The 16,369-nt window shown below is 49.8% G+C and overlaps 2 protein-coding genes across 2 annotated transcripts in view; one reads left to right on the plus strand and one right to left on the minus strand.

Annotated features, from left to right (window-relative positions):
• The window catches only part of VWCE (von Willebrand factor C and EGF domains), a 31,051-nt gene extending 20,988 nt beyond the window's left edge, over positions 1-10,063 (plus strand). The window contains exons 16-20 of the mRNA XM_055581105.1: positions 957-1,039; positions 2,434-2,524; positions 2,608-2,690; positions 3,046-3,136; positions 9,054-10,063. Of these exons, the coding sequence (XP_055437080.1) occupies positions 957-1,039; positions 2,434-2,524; positions 2,608-2,690; positions 3,046-3,136; positions 9,054-9,673 (968 nt within the window). The 3' untranslated portion in view covers positions 9,674-10,063. The remainder of the gene's footprint in view (positions 1-956; positions 1,040-2,433; positions 2,525-2,607; positions 2,691-3,045; positions 3,137-9,053) is intronic.
• Positions 1-16,369, minus strand: part of SDHAF2 (succinate dehydrogenase complex assembly factor 2) — a 188,821-nt gene that overhangs the window by 149,816 nt on the left and 22,636 nt on the right. The window lies entirely within an intron of this gene.

Consider the following 16,369-nt stretch of genomic DNA (forward strand, 5'->3'; position numbering starts at 1 on the left):
TCTATAATGTATCTATAACATACATCTATGTATCTATCATGTCATAGATACATAGCATATCATAGATATATATTACATATTTTTCTTTTTTTTTTTTAACTGTGCCACACAGCTTGTGAAATCTTCAACCAGTGATTGAAGCTGTACCCTTGATAGTGAAAACACAGCGTCCTAGCCACTGAACTGCCAGGGAATTTCCTATATAATTTTTCTTATAAAATGTTTCTCTACTGTCCCATCACCTGCTTTTTTATACTTACTTGTGTGGGATAAAGGGGCTTCCCTAGTGGTTCAGATGGTAAAGAATCTGCCTGCAGTTCAGGAGACCCAGGCTCAATTCCTGGGTTGGGAAGATCCCCTGGAGAAGGGCATGGCAACTCACTCCGGTGTTCTTGCCTGGAGAATCCCATGGACAGAGGAGCCTGGTGGGCTACAGCCCATGGGGTCACAAAGAGTCGGACATGACTGAGTGACTAACATGGGATAAATATCATCAAGGTGGCCACCCTCAGGCGGGCCTCTGCAGGCTTCGGGAAGCAGAGAGGGGAGCTGTGGGGGACCCTCCTGGAGGGTGGGGTTTGAGGTTTGGCTGAGTGCAGAGGAGCAGACAGGTTGGCTGTGGCACACAGGTTGGTTGAGTCTCCGAGTCCTTCATCCTGATCCTGCCTGGTGAGGGGTAGGAGGAACGGCCCCCTTGCCCAGGTGAGACCCCTGAAGTGAAGACACTGTGATCCCTTTGCTGAATCCAGTGAGAAAAAAGTCAGCAACCGATCCAGGAGTGTGTTCTGTCCCTTCCCCCGTCCCCTGGGCAAGTGCCTGCAGAGCCCGTTGGCCTGACCTTTGCTGCCTGGATAGGCCTTGGACTTTGGCCCTGGTGAAGGCTGGACACCGCACCCCCTCCCCGCACCCCTTCCCCTGCCCCCTGGCCAGCCCTCACCACGTGCTCTCTCTGGCAGGCTGTACCTACACAGGCAGAATCTTCTACAACAACCAGACCTTCCCGTCCGTGCTGGACCCATGCCTGAGCTGCATCTGCCTGGTACGACCACCCTGACCCAGTCCCCGTCTGTAGAAGCTCCCCAGGAACTGCCACCAGCTCTTGAACTCTGGAGGCAAACATCCAGAGACTTCCAAGAGAAGGGTCGCTTCCGGGTCTCGGTGAAAGGCGGCTCCCTCCAGCCCTGCCCGGGGTGAATCTTCACCCAAGGCCAGAGAAATACTTTTATCCCTGCCCAGCAAACCTCCTCTGCTTCTGGGTGACCAGGGAGGGTCTGGGCGGGGGCCTTAAGGTATAAAGTGTGGCCCAAAGTTCTCCGTGAGGGTGAAGGTGAGGAATGAAAGCCCAGGACTCTGCATGGAATCTTTAATATACTCACGTTTCTGAGCCCGTCCCTGAGCTCAACACAAACTCAGTTAATCCCCAGGGAAGCCTATGAGGTGGGCAGCACTGCCGTCCCCAGCTGCTGGGTGAGAAAACCAGGCACAGAGAGACAGTCATTTACTCAAGACTCCATAAGTAGTCAAGTGAGGTGCCAGGAATTGATCCTAGCAACCTGAATCTCTTTCAGAAAGCACATGTTTACCTTAAGCCATATCACCTAGGCCATAGCTCAGTCTAAATGACAGGAGTTTCATTTGGTATTTGGAAAATGGAAAAATAAGCCCTTATTGCTAGTCATGCTGGATATGTTTCATGCTGATGAGGCTTTGTTGATGGTGGTCTGCTGAAAAAAGATTGAGACACTTGGGGTGAACATCCCTGGCCTCTGGGTGACCCTGTTCATTCATAGCCGTTTATGTTGGGGAGCTTTGACTTCTGGGTCCTTTCTCCTAAATTAAAAAAATTAATTAATGAATTAATTAATCTTTGGTTGCACTGGGTCTTTGCTGCTGCCCGTGGGCTTTCTCTAGTTGCGGCGAGCAGGGGCTACTCTCGTTGCAGCGCGTGGATTTCTCAGTGCGGTGGCTTCTCTTGTCGCAGGGCACAGGCTCTAGGCACACAGGCTTCAGCAGTTGCAGCACACAGGCTCAGCAGTTGCCGTGCACGAGCTTAGTTGCTCCAAGCCGTGTGGATTCTTCCAGGATTAGGGATTGAGCCCGTGCACCCTGCATTTGCAGGCAGATTCTTATCCGCTGAGCCACCAGGGAAGTCCTTCCTAAGTTTTGGGTGCTCAGCTTCCCTGGGCGGTTCATGACTTGTTCAACAGGTACCTGTTGACAGATGAGCTCTCAGGGCAAGGCCGGGCCCTTGGCCCCGGGGGGCTTGTGTTCTAGCAGGAGGACAGGCTCCTACTTGGTCTGTCCCCTCACCATGGACCCCTAGCCTGACCTTGGTGGCTCCCATGGGCACTCAGTGGCTGTGTGGTCTGTCATTCCCGAGTGTCCCTTCAGCCCCCAGAACGAAGGGCCTTGTGAGTTTTCTGTGTCCTGCAGCTGGGCTCCGTGGCCTGCTCGCCCGTGGACTGCCCCATCACCTGCTCCTACCCTTTCCACCCTGATGGGGAGTGCTGTCCAGTGTGCCAAGGTGAGTGGGACCAGCCGCCCCTCTTCCAGGACTCCCTGGTGGGCCTTGGTTCTCACAGCCCCTGTCTCTGCTGCCCCCTACAGACTGCAACTACGAGGGGAGGAAGGTGGGGAACGGCCAAGTGTTCACCTTGGACGATGAGCCCTGTACCCAGTGCGTATGCCAGGTGAGCTGGCCCTGGGGATCCTGGAGCTGCCCGGCTGGGGGCTGCTTCTAGCCTTTAGTCCCTTTGCCAAACCTGGAGCCTCTTAGCCAGTGTACACCCGTCTTCCACCCGCTGTTATGCAGCTTTACCTGTGGGAATACCTTTGGGTTTGACAGTATCCTCTGCCTGCGTAGTTTCCTTAAGGTTTCCCCGCCAGGTCCGGCTTCACCTGTTGTTCAGGTGAGGACCAGACCCTGCAGCTTCTGCCTAAGATCTTTCTGTGGGTCCAGCTGCTGGTGTACGAGTTCCTTGAGGGTGCTGCTCTGGGCAGGTGAGATGCTCTGGGCTTCTCACCCGTCTCCTTCTGTTTCCCCAGCTGGGAGAGGTTACCTGCGAGAAGGTGTCCTGCCAGCAGGCTTGCTCGGACCGCACCATGCCCCGCAGGGACTGCTGCTCCTCCTGTCCAGGTAGGCGGGCCTCTGTGACCTGGAGTCTCATCACCGTCTTTTTTCCACTCTGCTCTTCTCAGAAACACAGAACTTATTCCGGGCTGGATGTGACAAACCCAGGCTCAGAGAGGGAATTGGCCCACCTAAGGTCACACAGCTGGCTCATGGTGCGCCCGGGCCCACGCCTGGGCTCGCTGACCTGTGTGCTGATCCGCGTCGGTGCTCCTTATTCTCCACTGTGCCATGCCGTCAGATGTGTTTACTGTTCCTTTTTCTTCATTTCCTCCTTTCTCAGTCTCTTCCCCTGCTTTCTATTTTTTTTCTTTGTGTTTTTTCTTTTTTTCCCTCTGTTTTCTAAATCCTTTCTCTAAAAGTTAGAATTTAGGAACTGAATCAATTTTGCAGAAGAATAATTGCTAATATGTATTGAGTACCCTTTATTTATCAGGGAACATCATATTTTTTTTTAGTTGATGTATAATTGACACAACACCTGATATTTTTGTTTCAGGTGTACGGCATAATGATTTGATATTTTGTATATTGTGAAAAGATCACCAGAGGAAGTCTAGTGAATGTCTCCCTACACGCAGTTACAATGTTTTTCTTGTGATGAGAACTTCTAAAGTCTAATCTCTTAGCAACTTTGAAATATAATATTTCAATACAGGATTTATAACTATAGTTATATTGTACAGTATATCACCATGACTTATTTATTTCATAACTGAAAATTTGCACCTTCTGATCGCCTTCACCCATTGTGACCATCTCTCACCTCCCATCTCTGTCAACCACTGATCTGTTCTCTGTATTAGTGAGCTCAGCTTTTTAAAAATGATTCCATATATAAGGGAAATTATATGATATTTATCTTTCTCTGATATATTCATTTAGCATATACTTTCTAGATCCATCCACATTGTTGCAAATAGTAAGATTTCATTCTTTTCTGTTGTTGAGTAATATTCCATTATATATATATATATATTTTTTTAATTTTTTTTATTTTATTTTTTATTTATTTATTTATTTTTTTAATTTTATTTTTAAACTTTACATAACTGTATTAGTTTTGCCAAATATCAAAATGAATCCGCCACAGGTATACATGTGTTCCCCATCCTGAACCCTCCTCCCTCCTCCCTATTAACATAAGTGTGTGTATATATATATATATATATATGTATATGTATAGACCCTGATGCTGGGAAAGACTGAAGGCAGGAGGAGAAGGGGATGACAGAGAATGAGATGGTTGGATGACATTACCGACTTGATGGATGTGAGTTTCAGCAAACTCAGGAGATGGTGAAGGACAGGGAAGCCTGGTGTGCTGCAGTCCATGGGGTTGCAGAGTTGGACACAACTGAGCGACTGAACTGAACTGATATATATATATGCACACACCACATACTTATCCATGTTTATCTTTATCTATTGATGGATACTTAGGTTGTTCCCATGTCTTGGCTATTGAAATAATACTGCAACCAATCTGGAGATGCATATATCTTTTTGAATTAGAGTTTTCATTTTCTTTGGATATATAGCCGGGCATAGGCTTCACTGGTAGCTTAGCTGTTAAAGAATGCACCTGCAATGCAGGAGATTTGGGTTCAATCCCTGGGTTGGGAAGATCTCCTGGAGGAGGGCATGGCAACCCACTCCAGTATTCTTGCCTGGAAAATCCCCATGGACAGAGGAGCCTGGCGGGCTGCAGTCCACAGGGTTGCAAAGAGTCAGACTGAGCAACTGAGCACGCACGCATACCCAGGTGTGGGATTGCTGGATCGTATGGTAGTTCTAGTTTTCGGTTTTTGAGAAACCTCCATATTGTTTAACGCAATGGCTATATCAGTTTCTGTACCAGTTTACATTCCCACCAACAGTGCATGAGGGTTTCCTTTTCTCCACATCCTCACCAATGCTTCTTATCTCTTGTCTTTGTGACAATCGCCATTCTAACAGGTGTGAGATGGCATCTCATTGTGGTTTTGATTTGCATTTCCCCAGTGATTAGTTATGTTGATTATCTTTTCCTGTGCTGGCCATCTGTCTGTTTTCATATGTGTTGTTTCATCCCCTGTTCACAGCAAGTCTTTGTGATAGGTACTCTTGTATGTGCTAAGTCACTTCAGTTGTATCCGACTGTTTGCAACCCTATGGATTGTAGCCTGCTAGGCTCCTTTGTCCATGGGATTCTCCAGGTAATACTGGGTGGGTTGCCATGCCCTCCTCCAGGGCTTCTTCCCGACCCAGAGATCGAACCCATGTCTCTTTCATCTCCGGCATTGGTAGATGGGTTTTTTACCACTAGCCACCTGGGAAGGCCCATCAGCACTCTTAGCATCCCCATTTTCCAGGTGAGGAAACTGAGGCACAGAGAGATGAAATGAGGTGCTCAGGGTCACACAGCTGGTTGGCAGTAGAGCTGGGATTTGAGCCCAGAGTCAATGCTTTTAGCTACTCTGCTGCATTAACTCCTGGACATTATTATGAGCTCTATGTCATGAGTGTTCATCCATGTAGATCTTTTTGCAGAAGTATAAATGAGACATGGACATCCTACTGTAACACGTGCCTGTGTGTATGCTAAGTTGCTTCTTTTCGACTCTATGAACTGTAGCCTGCCAGGCTCCTCTGTCCATGGGATTCTCCAGGCAAGAATACTGGCTGGGTTGCCATGCCTTCCTTCAGAGGATTGTCCTGATCCAGGGATTGAATTCACATCTCTTATGTCTCCTGCATTGACAGACGAGTTCTTTACCACTAGGAGCCACCACACAGTTTCAGAGAATTCATGTAGCCCACAGTTGGCCATTTAAAAAGCTCCCGAATGTTGTGGTTTCCTTGCCCCTTGCGGCTTTGGTTGACATTTCGGTGGTTTTCTTCTTCTTCTTCTTTTTGTACCCACAATGGACCTACTGTGAAACATCTTTGGTCAGACACTATTTTTTCCCAAATTTCGTGAGTTGTGTTCAGACCCTGTGGTTAATAGGTGGAGTAACTGTGTCACAGGGTGTCAGGAGTTGTTTGGTGATTCCCACGGCGTGACAGCATGTTACCAGATGGGGTTCTGGAGAAAGAGGAAGCTTACAGAAATGGATGTAACTGGTTCCCCATTTACCCACCAACTCTACACTGTGTGTTTTGAATTTAATTTTTCCAGTTTAGCATGTCTGTAGAGTACCTCACATGTGGCTCTTCTGCACTTTTTTTAAACTTCCAGGAGGACAGTGAATTTTTCCATGGATTTGTGGCCCGAATTTCCTCTTGTATAAAAGACCTCTTTAACTCCTTTGACCTTTTGAAGAGGACATTCTGTATTTAGAGCAGCTCTTCAGATCTGTGGTTGAGCAGCTGGTGTCAGGAAACATTCTCATCCTGTACAGTCATTAAGTTGGGAACTGTTGAGTGATTGCCGATTCCACTTTAACCAGCACAAACCCCTCTGCAAGCTGATGGCTATTATTCCCCCAATTTCTAGAGATTAATCATTAGCTAAAGTGCCAGGCAGTGTATGGAGGATTTTATGTGTATCGTTTCATTTAAATGCCCCAAGAATGTTTCATGCATTTTGTTGTTCAGTCACTGTCGTGTCCAACTCCGCACACCAGGGTTCCCTGTCCTTTTCACTGTCTCCCAGAGTTTGCTCAGACTCATGTCCATTGAGTCAGTGATGCCATCCAACCATCTCATCCTCTGTCATCCCCTTGTCCTCCTCCCTTCTATCTTTCCCAGCATCAGGATCTTTTCCTATGAGTTTGCTCTTTGCATCAGGTGGCCAAAGTATTGGAGTATTCAGCATCAGTCCTTCCAATGAATATTCAGGGTTGATTTCCTTTAGGATTGACTGGTTCGATCTCCTTGCTGTCCAAGGGACGCTCAAGAGTTTTCTCCAGCACCACAGTTCAATTCTTTGGTGCTCAACCTTCTTTATGGTCCAACTCTGACTTCCATACATGACTACTGGAAAAACCATAGCTTTGACTATATGGACCTTTGTCAGCAAAGTTCATGTATGGGTGCTATTATTATCTCCATTTTGTAGATAGGGTGGTGGAGACTCAGAGAAGTTAAGTTTCTGTCTTTTTTTAAAAAAATTATTTATTATTTATTAATTTTTTTTTGGCCATGCCACCAGGACTTCCTTGGTAGCTCAGACAGTAAGGAGTTTGCCTGAAATGCAGGAGAACTGGGTTCCATCCCTGGGTTGGGAAGATCCCCTGGAGAAGGAAATGGCAACCCACTCCACTATTCTTGCCTGGAAAATCCCATGGATTGAGGAGCCTGGCAGGCTACAGTTCATGGGGTTGCAAAGAGTCAGACACGACTGAGTGACTTCACTTTCTTTACTTTACTTTCTTTCTTTACCCAGCCTGTAGGGTCTTAGTTCCCCAACCAGGGGTCAAACCTGGGCCCCCAGCAGCAAAATTGCCAAGTCCTAATCACTGGATTGCCAGGGAATTCCCAAGTTTCTGTCTTTAAGGCCATGCTCTAGGTAATGGTGTCCTCAGACTCAGGTCTGATTCCTCACTCCCTGCTCAGTCCCATTCTGCTCTGTAGCCCCCTGATGGGGAATCAGGCCCAAAGAGGCGAGATGCAGGGCCCACCCACCTCTTTCTCCTTCACCTGTCTCAGCTGCAGTCACCTCTTTCTAATGAGATGTATTTATTTTAAGGAGAAACTGCTTTTTATTGAAGTACAAGGTGAATTGTTTCCTTTTGATAATTAAAAAAAAAAACAGCTTACTTGAGATATAATACACAAACCATACAGGTAACACACTCAAAGTACACAACTCAGTGGTGTTTGGTAGAGTTGTGTGATTGTCCTTCTGATGGTTTATATATATATATATATATGTATTTATTTACTTGAGGTATAGTTGATCAGGGCTTCCCTGGTGGCTCAGATGATAAAGAATCTGCCCTGCAGTACAGAAAATCCAGGTTTGAGCCCTGTCAGGGAGATCCCCTGGAGAAAGGAATGACTTCCCACTCCTATATTTTGCTTGAAGAACCCATGCATGGACAGAGGAGCCTGGTGGGCTATAGTCCATGGGGTCGCAAAGAGTTGGACATGACTGAGCGACCAACACGTCATAGTTGATGTACAAATTTCAGGTGTACAACATGGTGATTCACAATTGTTTTTTTTTTTTTTGATTCACAGTTGTTAAAGGTTATCTCTCGATGATTTTTAAAATTTAATCATCCCAATTTTTAATGTGTTTGCCAGCCTCTGTCTCCTCCCTTGATCATACCTTTTTCCAGTATTTTTTTTCTCCTTCCACTATGGATTAAGTCCTTATGATGCGCTGGACTCCAGGTTGAGACTTAAAAAATGATTATTTTTCAGTAGACTTTTTTTTTTAGAGTATTTTTAGATTCAGAGCAAAATCAAGCAGACGGTTACAGAGAGCTTCCCATGTACCTACCTCCTGTCCTCCCCCAGGCACAGCGCCACCGCACCCCACCATGGTCAACATCCCCCACCAGATGGTGCCCTTGCTACAACTGATGAACCCACTCTGACACACATTTGTCACCTGAAGCCCATAGTTTACATCCGGGTTTAGGTGAGCCCTCTAAGGCTCCATTTCATTCATTCCTCACTGTATGGCTTCTATGGTCATCACTGTTATTATGAAGCCCATTTTACAGATGAGGAAATGGAGGTTCAGGGAGTTAAGAGCCTTACACAACGTCATACGGCCAATGCCTTTGGTGCACTGCCTCTCTCTCTTCATGGTTCCTCTTGGGTCTTCCCTTTCTGGAGACAGGAGCTGGCAAGTCCCCCTCCCCCTGTGCCCCCAGCTGTGCGAGGACCCTCAGAGGACACATACCAGGCATCGTCCCGGGGCAGCTCATGCCAGACCTGCCTCAGGGAGAACCACTGTGCATCTTCTCGCCCCCGCCCCTCTCTCTAGAGTCCCTGGAGGAGAGCCGGGCACTCTCCCCTCGTGGAGACGTGGAGCTCAGCAAAGCAGCCCGGAGCCCCCGTGGAGACCCCGAGGCCCCCATCAACTGCAGCTCCTGCCCAGGGCCCCCAGAGGTGGCCCCTCAGAGGTCAGCACTCCAGCTCCTCCAGCTCCTCCTGAGAACGAACCTGTCTAACACCCAGACTTTACCCGTGAGCCCCTCAGGAGCCCAGGCCTCACCCTCACCATCTTCGAGGCCAGGAGGGCCCAGGGCCTCCCAGCTTCCTCAGCCCTCACTGGGGCCTCCAATCCCTCCAGGAGCCTCCTCTCTACCTCCGGCCTCTCCCAGGGCTCCCGGACCACCTCCTTTGACTCCAGCGCTCCCGTCCTCCGCCTCAGGGGCCCACTCAGCGTCCAGAAGGCCTTCTCTGCCTGCCGCCATCCTGCGTGGAGCCTCAGCCCTTTCCACAACAGGCCCCAGCGCCTCAGAGACTCCCGTCACTGTCCTCAGGCCTCGGAGGTCCTCTCCAGCCACCTCCAGACTCTCTGCAGCCCTCGTGGCCACAGCCAGCCCCAACCCCCGGCAGCCCACCCTGGGGACCTCACAGGAGGAGGAGTCCACGGTGTAAGCAGGCCTCCGTTTCAGGGTCATGCCCAGGGCATGCGGGACAGAGAAGACTCTGCCGGGAGCCCTGGGAGCTTGCAGGGCCGCTCTGGGGACCAACGAGGCTGCTGATCCTGCAGGACTCCTGGCGGGGCTGGAAAATCCTCAGGGCCTGATGTAGTCTTGTTCCCAGGAAGCATTTGGGATGTGTTGTGAGAATCCAGCAACGTGTTCTCCATGGTCAGCATCCTGCCTGGACCACAGCCCGCCTGTCTTTTGAGAAAGGTTGGGGCAACTGAGTCCCTGCCCTGGAGGAGGAGGAAGGTCCGAAGGGGCTGGGATTCCACTGGGATTGTGCTACCAGCCGCCACATGTCTTCACCTGGGGTTTCCTGATTAAAATCTGTCTGGTCTCCTGCAGGCTGCCCTGCTCATTCACTTCTCACCTTTGGAAAGGGGGAAGTCACCTGCCTCATCACTGCCAAGCCCACGGGGGATGAACTAGCACCCGCCTCAACCCCCAGCTTGGGAGGAAAGCCTGCATGGGCCTGGGGCTGGATTGGGAGGGGTCTTAGGTGAGTGCCTGGTGACCTTTGATTCTGGGGGACTTGTAAAGGAGGAAGGACAGATGGAGAGGGCTTTGCAGGGTGGGTTCCCTGGGAGGGAGCCTCTGAGATGGAGTAGGAGGCCAGTGGAGTCTTAGGGTCCATGCTCAGGTTTAATATCTCTGGGTACGAGGGAGGGAAGCAGGAGGCCGAGGGGGTGGGCTGGGCAGTGCCAAGGTCTCAGCCAACCCTCTGTGAAACTCTGAGGCTGAGATGGCCCTCAGAGTTGTCCTGCGTTGGAGCAACGGGACAGGGCTTTGTGCTTCCATGTTGACCAGTAATTCTATCTGAGGTGCTCCGGAAAGGGCCGTCAGCCAGGGCAGTTCCCTGTGAGGTCTGGCAGCCCAGAGCTGCCACCCAACAACCTTCTTTCCGACTTGGGGAGTAAATGTGTCCATCCTGAAGGGGGCATCTGGGTGGTGCAGCCCAGTTTCCATGACAGAAAGAGGACGGTGCTGTCGTTGATGGGGAGACATGAGATGGGGGTGGAAGACAGAGAACTACGCTGTCACCAAGTCACCAACCTGCTACCCCTGAAACCCAAGAAGGCTGCATAATCTCCTGCAGCCCCCGGTGCACGGACTCCGCTTGTCCTGGCCCAGGCCACCCTCCCCTTGGCTCTTCTCTGCCCTGCTGTTCATCATGTATCCCAGGAGGGGGATCCCTGGTGGTTATTGACTGCAAAGGCCATCTGGGGGTGTCTAGCCCAGATGTTGGTGTAGTTGTTTAGTCGCTATGTCGTGTCCAACTCTTGTGACCCCATGGACTGTAGCCTGCCAGGCTCCTCTGTCTATGGGATTTCCCAGCCAAGAATGCTGGAGAAGGGAGTAATTTCCTTCTCCAGGTGGTCTTCCCTACCCAGGAATTGAACCTGTGTCTCCTGTATTGCAGGTGGATTCTTTACTGTCTGAGCTACCAGGGAAGCCCTCATGTTAGTGTACAGTGAAGTCGCTCAGTCGTGTCCGACTCTTAGCGACCCCATGGACTGTAGCCCACCAGGCTCCTCTGTCCATGGGATTTTCCAGGCAAGAATACTGGAATGGGTTACCATTTCCTTCTCCAGGAGACCTTCCCAACCCAGGGATCGAACCCAGGTCCCCCGCATTGCAGGCAGATGCTTTAACCTCTGCGCCCCCAGGGAAGCCCTATGTTAGTGTAAGGAGGGGTCCTAATCCAAGCAGGGTGGCAGGAATAATGAATTTGGAATTAGGAGCCTGAAAACCAAAGACTTTAGAGATGCAAAGGACTTAGAGATCATCAAGTGCTGCTGCTGCTGCGTCGCTTCAGTCGTGTCCGACTCTGTGTGACCCCATAGACGGCAGCCCACTAGGCTCCCCCGTCCCTGGGATTCTCCAGGCAAGAACACTGGAGTGGGTTGCCATTTCCTTCTCCAATGCATGAAAGTGAAAAGTGAAAGTGAAGTCGCTCAGTCGTGTCCGACTCTTAGTGACCCCAAGGACTGGTGCCTACCAGGCTCCTCTGTCCATGGGATTTTCCAGGCAAGAATACTGGAATGGGTTGCCATTTCCTTCTCCAGGGGACCTTCCCAACCCAGGGATAGAACCCAGGTCCCCCGCATTGCAGGCAGATGCTTTAACCTCTGTGCCGCCAGGGAAGCCCTATGTTAGCGTAAGGAGGGGTCCTAATCCAAGCAGGATGGCAGGAATAATGAATTTGGAGTTAGGAGCCTCAAAACCAAAGACTTTAGAGATGCAAAGGACTTAGAGACCATCAAGTGCAGTGAGACCCAAAATGTGTGGTGTAATGAGGTCTGGGGTACTATGAAACCCGGGTTTGAGCCCTACACTCTGACTCGCCGTGGGAGCTGAGGTCTTCGTTCCCTCATCTGTATAATGGATTATGACAGTGCTTCCTCCTGGAGTTGAGATGGTTGCATGTGACACAGACTCCACTGGTCTCTGTGCTTTGTGGTGGTGACCTTGTGCAGCCTGCCGAGCTTCACAGCGCTGCCTGGGATCTAATTTCAGGGTGAGAGTGTGGAACACTGGCTGCCCCTCCTCAGACAAGCCAGCTGTCAACATGGTAGAGGCTCAAAGTCAGTGCCAGTTTTCTTATCATTATCCCTGTATTCAACAAAGGATGCGATTCGAGTTTTAGTACTAGTCTTCCCTGTCCAGAACACTCAAGTATAATAAATGGTATTCATTTTGAACATTAAAAAAAAAAAAAGCTGAGGGATGGGGAAGTGGGAGGACAGCTGTGAACACTTCCTCCAAGTTGGTCTAAGTATAAAAACATGCTTATTTGAGACTCCCCCATCCCCTACTTACAGCTGAGACCACAGAGGCCCAGAGAGGTCAGGAGAGTGTCCTAAGGTTGCACAGATTAGGAAGGCTGAGCTGGGAGGAGGGCCCAGGCTTCTGACTCCCAGTCTGGGCTTTTTTCCTTCGCGTGGCATTTTGTTGGCTTCTTCCGTTGGAGTTGCAAAGAGGCAGTTGATGGCTGCAGTTTATGCAAGGGTGCTGTGATCCCCTTGTCTTAGTTTGAGCTCTGTGAGAGCAGACCCAGAGAGAGAGACTGGGTGAGCGTCACCACCCTGGAGGTGATCCCAGGGAGCATGGTGGGGATGAGGGGGGTGGGGAGAGAAGGGAAGATAGCCAGTCAGCTTTTGTTAAAGAGTGGGTCACTGCTGTGGGTCAATGGCAACCTGTCCTTCTGTGGACCCTCTGGGAGGTCATGTGGCACACGCTTCAGAATTGTCCCCCAAAGCCCTGAGGATGTCACTCTTGTCCCTCTCTTGCTCTTGGACTGTCTGCTCCCCAGTGAGTCCAGCTGTCCCTACCCAAGGACCATGCCTGCCTCCTGTCTGCTTGCTCCGGGCCTAAGAAGGCCTGGTGGGGGGAAGGGAAGGAGGAAGTGCAGGACCTGTTGGCAGAGCACTCCACCTATCCCCCAGCTGGGCCAGGGCTCTTACCGCCCACACTGTGGTCACCACAGTCCCTTCTCAGGACCCCCGGGGTGGGAGGCTCATGCTCTCCCCACCCCTTGTGGGCAGGCAGTGCCAATTGAGACATGTTGGGAGGTCTTGGGGGGACTTGGTAAGAGCATGCTCTGCCGGCAGTGAGCCCAGTATGATGCCCCTTGCCCAGGGCTGGCATCAGGAAAACCACTTTCAAGATCCCAAATAGGCACAGAGTGCTTTTTATTTTTTTGGTCACACCACTTGGCTTGGGATCTTAGTCTCCTGAGCAAAGATCAAACTGGTCCATGGCGGTGAAAGTGCAGAGTCCTAACCACTGGACTGCCAGAGAAGTCCCTGGCACAGAGTGCTTTTCGCCAACAGATGAACTGGTCTGAGTTCTCAGCAGCCTGCGCTCCAGCAAGCGGGGGTGGGGAGTGCTTGTTCTTGGGTGAGTTCACCCTGCACTCTCTCTCTTAGGAGTCCATCTGTCAGGTTCTGAGAAGCAGTAGAGGACAGGGAGGGTGGGCTGGAGCCTGTTCCCCCTGGGTCAGTTTTACTGGACCCAGGAAATTCCTGAAGGGCCAAATGATCAGACGTGGTTCAAGAGACTTGCTTTTGGAGTTTATTAGATAAACACACTTGAGGACAAGCCATGGTAGGTTTCAAATTGGGACAAATTCTCTGAGGTTTAAAAGTACCTTTCATTAACTTCTTTTCAATGTGGAGTAAACCACATCATTAGAAATAAAGATCTGTAAAATTGTATGCGGAGCTTCCTTGGTGGCTCAGATGGTAAAGAATCTGCCTGCAGTGTGGGAGACCCAGGTTGCATCCCTGGGTCAGGAAGATCCCCTGGAGGAGGGCATGGCAACCCAATCCAGTATTCTTCCCTGGAGAATAGTGAGGCATCTCCCCTCACCATATCCACCTAGACACCCCCTCCCATGCCACCCCTTTTGTGGTTTCTGGTTCTTGGGCACCATTTCTCTGTTTAAATATGTGCAAGCAAATCTTATGCTCTTTATAACCCAAAGATAGAATTGTCTAGGCTTCGTTATCACCTGTTGTTCAGCTTGTGTGTGTTTTTCTCACCTAACAATCTCTTCTTGAGATCTTTCCATCCCATCCCTAGCTCACATCTTCAATCCTTTGCTTTTTACAGCTGCACAGCAGCTCACAGCAGCACACAGCAGAAGACTTTTAACCATCTCCTGGGGGTGGACTTTGGGTCGGTTCAAATCTTGCTTTTACAAAAGATGCTACAAAGAATAACCCTGGCCTTACATCATTTTGCACGTGTGCAAGTCTGTCTGTAAGATGAATTCCCAGAAGTGAAGTTGTTGGGCCAAAAGGTATATGCCTGTCTGATTTTGATGGATAGTGCCAAATGGCACTCCTTAGGGGTTGTACCAATGATGCTCCCACCAGTGGTGTGCAGGTATCTGAGTCTGGGAGGATCCAAGTTCCCCAGATCAGAGCAGAGACCTGTGAGATGAAAATAACACTCCTGGGGAATTCCCTGGAGGTCCAGTGGTTAGGACTTGGTGCTTTCACTGCCGTGGGCCTGGGTTTGATTGAACCCATGTCGGGGTCCTAAGATCCTGCAAGACACATGGTTCGGCAAACAAACAAACAAACAAAAAAAACCCATCAAAACACTCCTGGACAAGTATGAGTGGGAAGGATGGATTAAGTTGAGCTTAGACCCCCGAGGCTCTCAGGAAGTGGGGAAAGATGGATGGGAAAGAGGCCTGAGACCATAGAAATGGAATGTGAATCCATCTTATCTCATGGAGAGAAGTGTCAGATCAGACAAATTAGCTCGGGGTTTTCTAGTATGGATGATCTAATGGGGAGCCTTTTTAGACTCTGTCTGGATCCAGGAGTCCCAGGGTGAGGGAGCGGAAGAGGGGCTGGGAAGGAGTGGCTGAGCTGCAGCTGCTGGGCTGAGTAGGGAGAACACAGCGGAAGAAGCGGGGAGGTTGGGGCCAGGAACAAGAGAACAGGAAGGGTCTGGGGAGACCTGGCTGTATCCCTGGAGCCTAGAATACTGCCTGGGGCATGGGAGGAGCTCAGGAAATAGCAGAAACACAAACACAGCAAAGAGCCAGGACACGGTGAAATTCATCCCCAGAAACCTGAGAATACACCTGTTTGTCCCAGGACCAAATATGACCAGGACAGACTGTCAGTGGGAGTGGGGGTGGACCCGTCTGTGGTCTTGACCATAGCCTCTCTCAAATCGGATCCACTCTCTCATCTTATCCTGGTTATTTCCTTTTAAAACATTATCTCAAATTCATCACTCAGTCAGTATTTATTAAGCACATCCAGTGTGCCCAGCCCTGCTCTGTCTTCTGGTGCTTCAGTGGTTAAATATTTGATCACAGTCTCTGCCTTGGTGGATTTGAAACAAGTACTCCTACCAAGACATCATCACCAGCTGTGTCAAGTGCCATGACGTGAAGGAGGGCCACCCTGTGACAGGGTGGCCAGGAAGGGCTTTGCCGGGAAGTGACGTGTAAGCTGATACCTGCAGGATGCTAGGAGGGAACAGTGGGTCTGTATAAAGGCCTGAAGTGGGGAGAACTTGTGTAGGTGGTGGGCAAAGGCTAGGGCGGTGGGAGCTAAGGGTATGAGGGATCAGAGTGAGACAGGGAAAGTCCAGGGGTACCAGAGCCTGCAGGGCTTGGAAACCACGCCAGAGATTTATTGTCTTATTCCAAATGCAATTGCAGAGCATTGATGAAATGGTTGAAGCAAGGGAGGAATGTGATCAAATTTATGTTTTAAAAAGATTGGGACATCCCTGGTGGTCCAGTGGCTAAGACTCTGCCCTTCCAATGCAAGGGGTCTGGGTTCGATCCCTGGTCAGGGAACTAGATCCCGCATGCCTCAACTGAAAGTCCTGCATTCCATAACTAAAGACCCTGCAACCAAGATCGAAGATCCTGGTGCTGTAACTAAGACCTGGCACTGCTAAAAAAAAGGAATAGATTAGGTTTCATGAAAGGCTTGTATAAAATTAAAAAAAAAAAAAAGATTGTGCAGCTCTGGAAAATAGTCTAGAATGGGTATAAATGACACTGGGAAGCCATGGGGCATTGACTGGGAGAGTTCACCCCACCCCTTCGTTGATTCCAATATTTTGCATTTATGTGGTAAATTACAAATTGGGGAATGATATGACAAGA

This window comes from Bubalus kerabau, chromosome 5 (assembly GCF_029407905.1).
Source record: "Bubalus kerabau isolate K-KA32 ecotype Philippines breed swamp buffalo chromosome 5, PCC_UOA_SB_1v2, whole genome shotgun sequence".
NCBI lineage: Eukaryota > Metazoa > Chordata > Mammalia > Artiodactyla > Bovidae > Bubalus > Bubalus kerabau.